Here is a 12,505-nt window from a genome sequence, read left to right as displayed (position 1 = left end):
TAATTGTGCAAATAGACACCAGCATGTCGTGTACAGCTGTGGGCAAAAATCAGAGTATTTCTTTACAGCTCGGTATGTACAAATACTCTGTTTTTCACTTCTCTCTTGAATTATACTGTAATAACAACTGTTATAAAGAATAGTTCATTTGTCAGGGTTTTTTTGTTTTGTGTTTTGTTGGTTTTGCAGGGGATGTTTTTTCCATGAGGGCCACTAGATTTTTATATCGGGGCATTCTTTGTCAGTTTGAGAGAGTTTTTGTTAGCTATTGCATAGAATTTACTTTTTCCATCTTCCTTCTATCATCAGATTTCTGCAGACTCCTAACAGTTTTGCTTCTTTCTGTAATGTGCTGTTATATTCATTTCCAAAGAACACTTAGCAGGCTTCATGTCCACAACTCACAACTTTTGACATGAAGCAGTCGCAGAAGTTTTTACTAGACTATTGCTTCTTGGCATGTTTCTTTTGGTTTCCACTCAAGGCTCATTCGTGTATTTCTTCAACAAGAATGTACGTGTCTGGTGTTACCTTTAAATGTAACCCAGATTTCCTAGTCCCCTTCCTCAGGGGAGGTTTAGACTGGACATTAGGACAAATTTCTTCACAGAAAGGGTTGTCAAGCACTGGAGCAGGCTGCCCAGGGAAGTGGTTGAGTCCCCATCCCCGGAGGTATTGAAGAGACGTGTGGATGTGGTGCTCAGGGACATGGTCTAGTGGTGGCTTGGCAGTGCTGGGTTAATGTTGGACACCATCTGAAAGGTCTTACCAACCTAAATGATTCTATACTGCATCTCGGATGCCTTTTCTTCATCAGTAAGCGTAACATGATGGCAAATGAATGCTTAATATTTCTGTCAAAATAATTTTGATTCAGTTTTTCTTGTTGTTTTATGTCCTCATCTTTGTCCTTTTTTTCCAGACTAGGTTGAACTTTTTCCTTTGCTTTCTCTTATGTATGATGACACTTTCCTTTGCTGTCTGTAAAGTTCAGCTAATATTCTTAGAACTGAAGTTAGCTTAAGAGTTGTTAAAAAGTAAACATTTGGATAGTAGTATATGAAGTAAAAAATGTATAAAATTTGCCGCAACTTGTGTTAATGGTACACAAACAGGGATGAAATTCAACTCAGCCTTTTACTTATGAAGCTCTTGAGATTATAGGACCTTAAGACAAATGATAGCTATCCTCTGCCCACTACAACACAGTTGCACAATGTTTCTACTCCGCATAGTATACTTACTAGGTAATCAGTTACATTTTTCATTAAAATAGGTTAGAACGTATATTTGAAAAATTAGAATTGTAGAACTACATCAACACTACAGGAAACAAGATTCTCAGACATTCGTATTAACATTATTTTCATTTAGTTTGGTAGATGATACCTGTCTACCAGTAGACTGTTTATGTGGAAGTGAGTTCTTCATTAGTATGTGTGAGAAAATTATTATGATTGCATTTGCAGGAAACTTGCATATGAAACATTGGATTTATCTAATTAACTTGTTCTTCCAGATCCTCCGACCACCAGTGTAAACAAACCCCAAGTGTCAGAGAGTGTTCATACCAACGCCTATGACGTTAGGACAGAACCAGAACAAGGGAACCTCTACTCACCAGAACAGACATCTCTCCATGAAAGTGAGGGTCTGTTGTGTGCATTTTAAATATTAGAATATATTTCTGTATTGACTGTTTAAAAATGTAATACAATTATGAATGCAACAAATAACAAAGTTATGTAATATTTTATTTTTGTGAAGTTGTTCAATGCTTTTATTCTTATGCTGGCTTCCTATCTACAGGGTCTGTAGGTAACTCAAGAAGTTCAACACAAATGAATTCTTATTCTGACAGTGGTTACCAGGAAGTAAGCAGTTTCCATAACAGCCAGAACTTGAGCAAATCAGAAAACAGACAGCAGCATTCCCTTATTGGAACCGCTAATAACCATTTGGTGAGAAGCTCACGAGCTGAAGGGCAGACATCAGTCCAGGTATGCTCAAAAGAGTACATTTTGCCTCTGTCTGTACGCTTTCTGTAACACAGTTTTAAAGACAATAATTGCATAGCTGGACCTACCTTTGTACAGGCTGGAATTAATGTTATTAAATTACACTTTTATTTAACGCCTTCACTGGTTAAAAAGCAGAAATGACTTGCAGCAGACAGACTTGTTTGCTGAAATCGGCATGCATGTTATCTGGTTCATTCACTGCAGCTGAAATTAAGTAAAACTTCTGAGGACTCCTGATTGCACAGTACGCTGCTAATATAATATCAAGAAAGTATCACTCGCTTAAAATTCAGTTGTGATATTGGGGAAAACCTCCTAGAATTTAGCCTGTGTGTAAACATAGTGCTCTAAAGGAAGATGGTATTTGTGCTCCTGTACCTTATACTGTTTCTGGCCCCCCCCCCCCCCCCACCTTTTTCATTAATCAGAATGATAGTAAGACAGTAATTGGCAAAACTTTATTAGCTTATACTAGAACTCTTTTCCATTACTGTTCCTGAATTTCCAAAGTGGTAGTGAGGAAAGAAAGCAGAGGTGCATATTAACATAGAAGGCCAAATAAGAATGAGGAACAAATGTTTTTTTAATGTTACACTGCCATTTTATATGTTAAGAAATACTGGTTAGAAAAGAGTTATTCTATAGGAAAACTTGAAGGAATTACATTTTGGGTAATAGCTACTCTTCAGATGATTTCCTGTACTGTTATATTGTGTGCATTTCTTGTTGACTTCTCTGTCTTATGGCAGAAAAGTATCCAGTACATGGCCTAAATGATAAAACTAATAAATGTTTTTGTTTTTAAACAGCCTTCGGTAAATATTGCTACCAACCGAGTCATGAGACGTGTCAGTTCAGTCCCATCCAGAGCACAGTCTCCCTCTTACATGGTCAGCACAGGTGTTTCCCCTTCAAGGGGGTCGCTGCGAACGTCTCTGGGTAGTGGGTATGGCTCTCCATCGGTTACTGAGCAAAGATCCCTTGCTTCTCATGCGTATTCATCCACTACTCTGCCGGTACAGCGGGCAGCATCCCCGTATGCTGCACAGAGACCTGCCTCCCCAACGGCTGTGCGGCGCATCGGCTCGGTTACATCCAGACAGACAGCAAATCCCAATAGCGGGACTTCCCAGTACCAAACATCGGTGAGAGTTGGCTCTCCTCTTGCCCTTACTGATGTACAAACCAGAGTAGCTTCTCCATCCCAAACTCAGCTGGGATCTTCTTCCCCGAAGTGTTCTGGCATGACTGCAGTTCCACAGCATTTGGGAACAACACTGCAAAGGGCAATTCACGATATTGAACAATACGGACAACAGTTTGATATATATGAGAGAATGGTCCCTCCGCGTCCAGATAGCCTTACAGGTTAGTAAAAAGGTAAAGACACAGCTTAAAACTTGGTACAAACCTACAGCTGTAGAAAAACCGTAATGCAATAGTCATTTTATGGATGAAACGTTGTATGGTGGCTGTATCAAATCAGTTGTAAATACTGATGTCAAACACTATGTGTCAGTCATACCATAAGTTCCCTGTGAATGCTGTGTTTCTCTTTAATTACTATAGATTGCTAGCCATGCATTAAATTTAATCGTATATTTTAAGTAGCTAAGTGAAATTCCGAGTCTTCCAAACAGAGGCATTTCAGTATTTTCAAAGAGAAAGTACATTTAAATGCATGTGCAGGTTATGCACGAAGTAAAAGATACTAGGCTGGAACTAGTTTTATGTCTAGTTCTTTCTTAAAATATGTAACTTAGTATTACTGAATTTTAGTCTTTTTTTTTCCCCTAATATTTCTAGGCTATCTCAAAGTACTTCACCTTAAATATAGGGCAACCATTGTAATATTAGCTTAAACCATTGTACTTACTAGCTTAAAATAAAGCCCTAAAAGGTAGAATCTATTAATCTGAGAGGCAGTTCTTATTAAGATGCAATTATTTTACATTTTAAGTTCTGTGTGTGTTACTGGTTTTGTTCTGACCTTCATCTAAATGAGCACAGAAAGGGTGATTTTGCAGTTAGACTGTATGTTCTTTTGAACAGATTGCGATGTCTTGTTTTTTCTTTTAAACTATTATACTGCAGGATATCCCAAAATATTCTCATTCCTCAGCAAAAGGTGTGAGGTGTCTTCTCCCTTGCCTCTGTTTGCAAGACACAGTAATCTGCCAGCTTGATAAGAGAGGAAAAAAAACCCAATCCGTTTGACATGAAAGGCTATTCAGTACTTTAAATGAATGCGGTCCAGTGGGCTGCATAATTTGTGAGGTAACAGCAATCTTGTTCTCTTAAAATATACTTTACAAACACCACTGCTTGAGAATATCACCTTGTCTAAACAGGTGAACTGATGCAGCTTTAGAAAAAAGGAGTTACTGGGATGGTGAATCAGTAATTCAGAAACAGACGCTTTAAATTTAATGCGTTTAGTATTAAGGAAGTAATTAGCAACTGTGGTAGTCAAGCTTAGAGAGCATCTTAGTTTATAGCCAATCTCCACTGTAATCTTTCCAGGAAACTTCCCCGGGCTCTATGTTACAAAGTGAGTAAGAATCACTCAGTATTACAAAAAACCTCTTACATTTTGTAGTACAAATTAGCTTTCATGTCTCTTTAGAGGGAACAGTTCAATTTAACACCTGAAATCTTAAATTCAAGTCTGTATATGATCAGTTTTCTGAGAGGAAGTTTGGATGCAGGGGAAGGTTGGTACTGTGGCAGTCTTCAGTATAATCCAGAACTCTTCCCTGCTATGGAAGCTGCAGGAGAGGATGGCTGCAGGACAGGTCCTCTCCTCCTGTGCATACAGGCTCTAGGAAGGGTGTCCGCGTGGTGCATCTTCTGGGAGAACTGTCGTGTTCATGAGTGTCTTCCCAGGAGAAAGCATCATCATCTGGGAGGTGTAGGTCCGCTTGCCTGCTTTGCACTGGACGTAGGTCCAGCTGTCTGCTTTGCTCTGGTGAAGTCCCTCCGGTTTCACCACCTGTAGATGTGTTTTCTTAGCGATGACCTGTGAGACCCCCAAAGGTTTTCTTGCAGACACTGTGATAGAGCAGGTCTGTGATTTTGGGGGGAAAAATACTCAAATGCAGGACACATTTGGTTATGCATCACTACTTAATTGTATTTTGAAGTTGTTCCGTAATCTCCATCATTTCATTACCTTTGCATAGTTCACTTCGCGTATTCCTTTGCTTCGACAGCTCCTAAAGCTGTAGTGCCTATAATGGTAACGCCAAAGTGGACAAAACAGTATTAATTTTATAAAACAGCTTTAAAAATATCTTTTAAGGCCCAAAATTATGCTGTTTTAATGCCCTACTTGAATTTGTGAATAACTAAACATTTAAAATGTGTTTGCCTTGGCTATACCACCCATATGTTACATAATTATTTGCCAACTTTTTTCTAACTCTGTTAACAATCTATGATTTGATGTAGTGAGTAAATGTTATAGACAAACTCTCCATATAATTTGAGGCAAGAAAGATGACAATAAGTGGTAAGATTGAAAAAATTAGGTTAGCAGTCTAGGAAGGGAAGCATGACGAATGCTGGTCTGAGACCAAATGAGATGTATGTGATTGTCATACTATTTGCTCTAGTACAATGGGAAGTATATTTGGTCATCTTTACTCTGAAGAATTTAATTAAAAGAGCAAAACTGGTGAAATCACAGAATAAACAAAGAATGCCAAGAGCAGAAGGAACTGGAGTGAGTTCAAAAGGGGTGAAGGGGATGGTAGGCCATTGAAAGGTGCAGTGAAGTCAGAGAGTGGAAGAGGACTCCATGGCAAGGTAAATTTCAGAGGCAACAGAAGTATTGCGTAATTGTTTCAAAGGAAGCAAAAATTCAACAGACTGGAATACAGACGTTGGCAATAAAAGCTTTTCAAAGTTAAGGAGAATTTTCCTGATAGTGTAATATTCAAAAATCAAGTTGGTGTAGGTGGCAAAAGTGTTATGTAGCAATTATATAATATATAAGTAAACAAAGTTTGAAAATAAATGTTTGGCTTATATTTTATTAAATATGAGCATCTGAGGCTTGTTTAGCACTTAGCTAGCTAAAGGTTTGGCCAAGGAGACTGTCAGTTAGGAGCATGTAAGGCAGTAAAACAGATGATACAGAAGTGTGGGAGATTAGAGAGGAGTATTGAAATACAGCAATTCTGACATGCTTCCAAAAGAATTTTTTTTGTAAGAGTAGGGGTAGGGGAGAAACCGATGAGTGCAGAAGAGCTTTTCCTTTGGGTGATGCATCCTGTTAGTTGCAAAAGCTCTGTACCCTCAGTTCTAAGAGCAGCACAGAAGCCAACAAAACTCAAGGCGGAAATGAAGAACTCTCAGAATTAAATTCTAACTATTTTTCCACTACCCAGTTTAGTATGTTAGTGCTTCTCTCTAGACTCTGGAAGTGTAACTTACAGGGGAATGAGGATGCTTTACATGAAAGCATTAAAAATAGATGAGACAGTTGCTGGAGGGTAGCTGGGTAGTACACCACCAATACCGGGAAGCAAAGTGTACACAAAGCATGCATTAAATAGTCAACGGGAGGGATGGTGCTGGATGTCAAAAAAATGTTCCAGGGCTGAAAAAGAAGACATACAGGATTAAGACTGTACCACTAACTTCCTAATCAGGATGGCAACAGTGAACTTAATAGGAGACTGGTTGCTAATTCAGTTAGCAAAATAGTAAGGGGAAAGATACATCAGTGCTGGTTACAGAAATACAGTCACACGCTGGAATGCGAGGCAACATGAGTGAAGTTTTCATGGAGCAGATAGACAGGGAACCTTCACAGGGAGAAGCAAGTCTGAACTTGTGCAGTGCTATTCAAAATGCTGTTATTGAAAAGCTGTTCTACACCTCTGCCAATAATGTACTTGGATCTAGCACTGCAAAAGTGGTAGCAGGAGGGTCCACTGCTGAGGAATTTAAGTTAAATGAGACAGCAATAAGTTAAAAGAAACTCAAGAAGGATAGCTGAAAGGCAAGGTGAAAAAAGAGATTCTCATACAGCTGCAGCATGGCAATATATATATACACACACACATCATGGGCTATTTAAACCTTTATAAAGACTTTTCTCCACATGCTTAAATCTCTGCTGCCAGTACGAAGAAGAGTTTTGCTCTTACAGTTACGTATTGTTTCATTTTGAGGATTATGATCCCCTTTAGGGTGTGCCCTATTTCACAACTGGATTTCTGTCAGATTCACAACTTACACTGTCATTGCTGAATCTGTGAACTGCACATGCTAGCTTAGCTTTTACTCTGTGTGTTTTAGACTTTTGACTATAAATGCTACCAAAAAAACTGAGTTGGAAAACTTAAAGTTGTCAGTGTATGGACAAAACTGTTCATCCAAGAAATGCTGCTTTGTCAATCAATCTTCCAATATGGATCATTTAATAATGGAAAGAAGTTTTTAATGAATAAATCTTTATAACTGTAGATATAACTAACACCTTTTCTTGGCTAAACGAAGAAGGATTCAAGCATGACAGCTTTATTATTTTTCACTGATATGGGCCATGTACATGTTTCCCTCTTCTTGGTTTTAGGCCTGAGGAGCTCATATGCTAGTCAGCACAGCCAATTAGGACAAGAATTACGATCAGCTGTGTCTCCGGACTTGCACATCACCCCTATCTACGAAGGCAGAACTTACTACAGTCCTGTGTACCGTAGTCCAAATCATGGAACAATTGAGCTGCACCAGGGATCCCAGTCAGCATTATATCGAACGGGGTCAGGTGGGTACAGGGCTTCCAAAGCTCTTGCATTGACTGTGTCCCAAAGTCATGCTTAATTTACTTACTGGAGTTTTTCTGGAACTTGTGGCATATAGGAGAACATATATGAGATATGTAATGCCAGTTTAAAAGAAAAAAACAGACGTTATAAATTAATGGAGATAGAAGCTAGGTTTGACGGACTTGAAATAACCAGCAGGAATCAAAAAGCTTTTGCGATGTTTGCAAGAAATACTTGGGGCTGTATATCAGTGTCAGCTTACGGTCAGAATATTTTCTGTTTGATATCACACACTCGGGTACATCCAAGCTAAGCGTATTTCATGACACAAAAAATTTATTGCTTCCTCTTGTGTTGTCTGTGCATCATTCTCTTATGAATTGAGTTTGTTCATATTTTTTTTATTCATCACCACAGTAAAATGATCGCTTGCACGCTTAAATTACCTACCACATCTTTCACAGTAAAAATACTGGTTTTACCCAACTTCTCGGCAAAGGATAATGTTTAAATACTATATCTGAAGATCATGTATTGAAACTGAAGTCTTTATAGTATTTCATAGAATCGCTACTCGTATATTATGATGTGCATAGGCATTAGGTTAGTATTAGAACTGATTTTCTGTAAACAGAAATGTAATACATGTTGCAGTGCAGTTTGTTCTTTAAGGCTGATTAATAATTTGTATAGTGGAGTAATTTCCAAAAACTCTCAAAATACTAGAGTGATTTAACTAACTCTCTAGAAATATTTAGAGAAGTATCCGATTCATATGTCACTTTTTCACACATTTGAAAATTGCTTTTTAATGTTTTTTTAACATAACTGAAATACTAAGAGTATGGAATGTTGAAGGAGGCAACAGGTTTTTGCAACTCTCCTGACTTCTACAACCTAGAGTAAATGAATTAAATTTGTCTGGATGTGCCAATGAGGAAATATAACTAGAAATTGGGATTCTCTGTTTACTTGTCTACCTAATGCCACTTACCTTGGAAGAACAAAAGCTGCCACAACAGCTCCGTTATGTCAGGAAGATACACATTCCTGTTTTTGAAACGATCAGCATAATCTTTGAAATCATCCTCTTGTTAGCTTTTTGTCAGGGAAAATGTACATGTAGTTGGGAAAAGGAAAATATCATATAAACTATATAAATTTTTGTTTACTTATTTTTCTTTTCTCTTTTTAGTACAGTTGGCAAACTGACATTACTGTTAGTAATTGAATTTTATGATAAACCTTGAAAAGATTTTGCATCCTCATTTCTGCTTGATGGCATGAGATGCATTTCTTACTTTAAATACTTGTTGAGGCAAGCTGAGGCCTAAGCCTGATTCCACCAAACCTTTAGTTCTGTAACTAGCCTCTCTGTCTTCCCTGGGACATTGAGTAATTGCTCCCTTAAATCTGGCAATAGCTTTCAACAGTGAGCACGTGACACCTTTTTAAGACTGATTTTTTTTTTTTCTTTTTCCCCCCGTATACTTTTAACCTTGTATTGCCTCTTGTTTTTGATAGACATTTGTTACCTAGTTTGTTTTAATACTGATTTTATACTAGGAGTTGGAAATCTGCAAAGATCATCCAGTCAGCGTAGCACACTCACATACCAAAGAAATAATTACGCTCTGAACACAACAGCTACCTATGCGGAACCCTACAGGTCAATGCAGTATCGACTGCCAGAGTCCAGTTATAACAGGCTGCAGCATGCAACGCCCGCTGACGACGGGACCACGCGATCTCCATCCATAGACAGCATCCAGAAAGACCCCAGGCAAGTCCATTTGTGCTTTCAAGAATCATACGTATTTGCTGTAATAAGTTGGGTTTTAATACATTCCTTGAATATGTATGGCACTTTGTGCATATTCCTGTTTTACATTGTTTAAACAATCATGACTAATTTAGGTAGTAAGATCTATACCTTTATAGCCAAAGTTATAAATGCAGTCTACTTGTTTTAGTAAGAAAGAGCAACTTCTATGCATTTAGTTATTATTACACTTTTCTTCCATGTTGATTTTCATGTAGAAGTTATTATAGGAAATACTTACAAATTTGATGAGAATTGACTGGATTATTCCAAATACCTTTGAGTAACTCTACAGAGCAACCTGTAATATTGTAGAAAGTTTTCTCTTTATGGGAATGGGAATCAGGGTTTGAAAATTAGAAAGTACATACCTAATTTATTTGAATGAATTTTTCATGAGCAGCCTGCTTAAATTTCAAAACAGCGTAAGTTTAAAAATTATATATAAATGTACCATTTTGAAAGCAAATACACATTCATATTTTTAAAATAGTTACTAGTTTGATGTTGTAAATGTATGTACAGAGTGTGGGCATGTGACAAGTGTAATATTATAACTTAGAACCATGGAATGGTTTGGGTGGGCAGGGCCCTTCAGAGCCCACCCAGCCCAGCCCCTGCAGTGCCAGGGACAGCTTTAACCAGCCCAGGGTGCTCACAGCCCCGTCCAGCCTGGCCTGGGATGTTCCCAGGGATGGGGCCTCCACCGCCTCTCTGGGCAACCTGGGCCAGCGCCTCACCACCCTCAGCGTAAAACATTTCTTCCTTATATCCAGTCTAAATCTATTCTTCTGTAGTTTAAATCCGTTATTCCTTGAACTTACTAGAGACACTATCAATTAAAACCTTGTATTTTAAAATGGGAGTATCAAACCCCAGTGGATGCAGAGCTTGGAGGGATTTGTGGTACTGTTTATTTTCAGTATGGGTTTGTGATTGCTAGAAATTCCAGTCCATCCTCAGAGTGCCGGGTCATTGAGGCAGCTTCTAGGCGCTCCTTGGTCATGAAAGCTCGTCACGCGTTCTGCTGGTTTAGAAAGAACTGGGAGCAGAGCACCTCGTACTGGAGGATATGGGCTCCAGTGATGCCTCAGGAGTCTTTCATACGGAAACATTAGGGCACGACATAAACTTCACTAGAAGACAGCTAATAGCTGTGGTCAGACTAGAGTCTTACACTGAAATCTTTTGGGCTTCCTGCGTTACGGAAGGCTCGTGGCATGATTCAGTTATTTTCTAGTTTGGCCCCATCCTTCAGTCTCAAAAATAAAAGCACTGGTTTTAATAGATTTTGTTCTGTTTATTAGTGCAAATTAATATATTTCTTTTTTTTTAATAGATATTGAGAGACTGGATTGATTTCATTTAACTGAATGGTACATTCATTGAAATGATGTTAATAGAATAATCTTACCTCTAAGTAGTAATGCTTGCTAGCTGCGTGCTAGCTGCGTGCTACTGCAGAGCTATTCTGGCATGGCTTACAAGACAAGTTACTTATAGCAGGGATGCTTCACATTCATAACAAGGAACTTTAAAGAAATTCTGACTCAGTTTTCATTGCAGATGCAGCTTCTTATCTTGTAATCTCACAGTGGAATAGTTTTTGTCTTACATCTCAATCTGCTCCAGTTTCTGATTTGCATGCCATGCTATTGCAGAGGTTAGGTTGGTGTGTTACAGTCGCCTCAGACTGGGCTATTTGAAAGCATCACTCTAGAGTAAGAGTGAGGGAACGTGCAGAAAGCTGCTAGTTTTATTAGAAAGGCAGTCTCCCTGAGGTCTTCCTATCATTAGTATGAAGAAATAAACTTCTAAGTTGTTCAGCAGTTCTCAAAGTAGGCACATAACTCAACTTTCCTTTTTGGTGACTGTAGGAATCCTGGGGAGCCCTGACTGGCCAGACTAGCATTAGCCTTTGAATAGCTCCCAGGTACTATTCTTGGGACAGCCTTTTTTTTTTTTTTTCAGTTTACTTGCATTTTTGAGCATGGGAAAACTTAGAATCTACTTTCTTTTTCCTTCTCAATCTTCCTTTACAGAAGGAAGATAGCCCAGCAAATATTAATATTTCTAAATCTGTGAATTGGGCATGGATGTGTTTAATGACTTTTCCAGGAGTTGTCTGCGCAAAATCATTTTGTTTAATGAAGGAGATTTGATTTTAATGATTTTAAGTTTACAATCCCTGAATAACTCAAATTATGCAAACTTCCTTCATCTGATCATGATGATGAAATTTCAGGCTGCGCAGCTTTTGCTGAAGTATAATTGACTTCAGACTAGGAAGAATGTTGAGCACTGAGAAAAAAAAAAAAATGTTGTGTGGAAGAGATGCCCCTGAGCAGCATTGTTAAGTGGGTATCTGTTGCATTATATATTTAAGTTTTGGGAGATTTATGTAGGTTGCGGTGTTTGAGTTGGTATAATTTTAGTGTATATATATTTGTGTGATTGACAGCCAAGCCAGCTGAAGAACATAGGATATAAAGTGTCCTTTTCCAATCGGAAATATACCTGTTTTTCCTCCTAGCCCTGATACTCCAGAACAAGAACAGAATTGTTGAAAAACACTTAAGATGCTCTAGAAGTTCTACTTAGTAAATAAATGTACATTTATAACTAATTCTATTGAATGTGTTCATCTAATGAAGGGAGTTTGCTTGGCGAGATCCAGAGCTGCCTGAAGTCATTCACATGCTTCAGCACCAATTCCCATCGGTTCAGGCGAATGCAGCTGCCTACCTTCAGCACCTGTGCTTCGGAGACAACAAAGTGAAAACGGAGGTACTGTACCGAGTGTGCTTCTGTTCCTGGGGAAACTAGAAAAGCAAAACTAGACCGCTCGCCTGTTTGGGGTTTTTTTCATCGTAACACAGTATTTT

At 38.4% G+C, this 12,505-nt stretch overlaps 1 protein-coding gene across 7 annotated transcripts in view; it reads left to right on the top strand.

The window, feature by feature from the left end:
• The window catches only part of PKP4 (plakophilin 4), a 77,718-nt gene that overhangs the window by 29,878 nt on the left and 35,335 nt on the right, over positions 1–12,505 (top strand). For 6 of the 7 annotated variants that reach the window (XM_075711694.1, XM_009482108.2, XM_075711693.1 and 3 more), the window contains 6 exons: positions 1,520–1,651; positions 1,810–2,000; positions 2,831–3,389; positions 7,606–7,797; positions 9,365–9,585; positions 12,279–12,407. In XM_075711694.1, the coding sequence (XP_075567809.1) occupies positions 1,520–1,651; positions 1,810–2,000; positions 2,831–3,389; positions 7,606–7,797; positions 9,365–9,585; positions 12,279–12,407 (1,424 nt within the window). The remainder of the gene's footprint in view (positions 1–1,519; positions 1,652–1,809; positions 2,001–2,830; positions 3,390–7,605; positions 7,798–9,364; positions 9,586–12,278; positions 12,408–12,505) is intronic. The other variant, XM_075711692.1, reaches the window with a different exon arrangement.

The sequence above is a fragment of the Pelecanus crispus genome, chromosome 5, assembly GCF_030463565.1.
Source record: "Pelecanus crispus isolate bPelCri1 chromosome 5, bPelCri1.pri, whole genome shotgun sequence".
Lineage (NCBI taxonomy): Eukaryota > Metazoa > Chordata > Aves > Pelecaniformes > Pelecanidae > Pelecanus > Pelecanus crispus.
The sequence above is the reverse complement of the archived record's forward strand: the minus strand, read 5'-3'. Positions and strand labels throughout refer to the sequence as shown.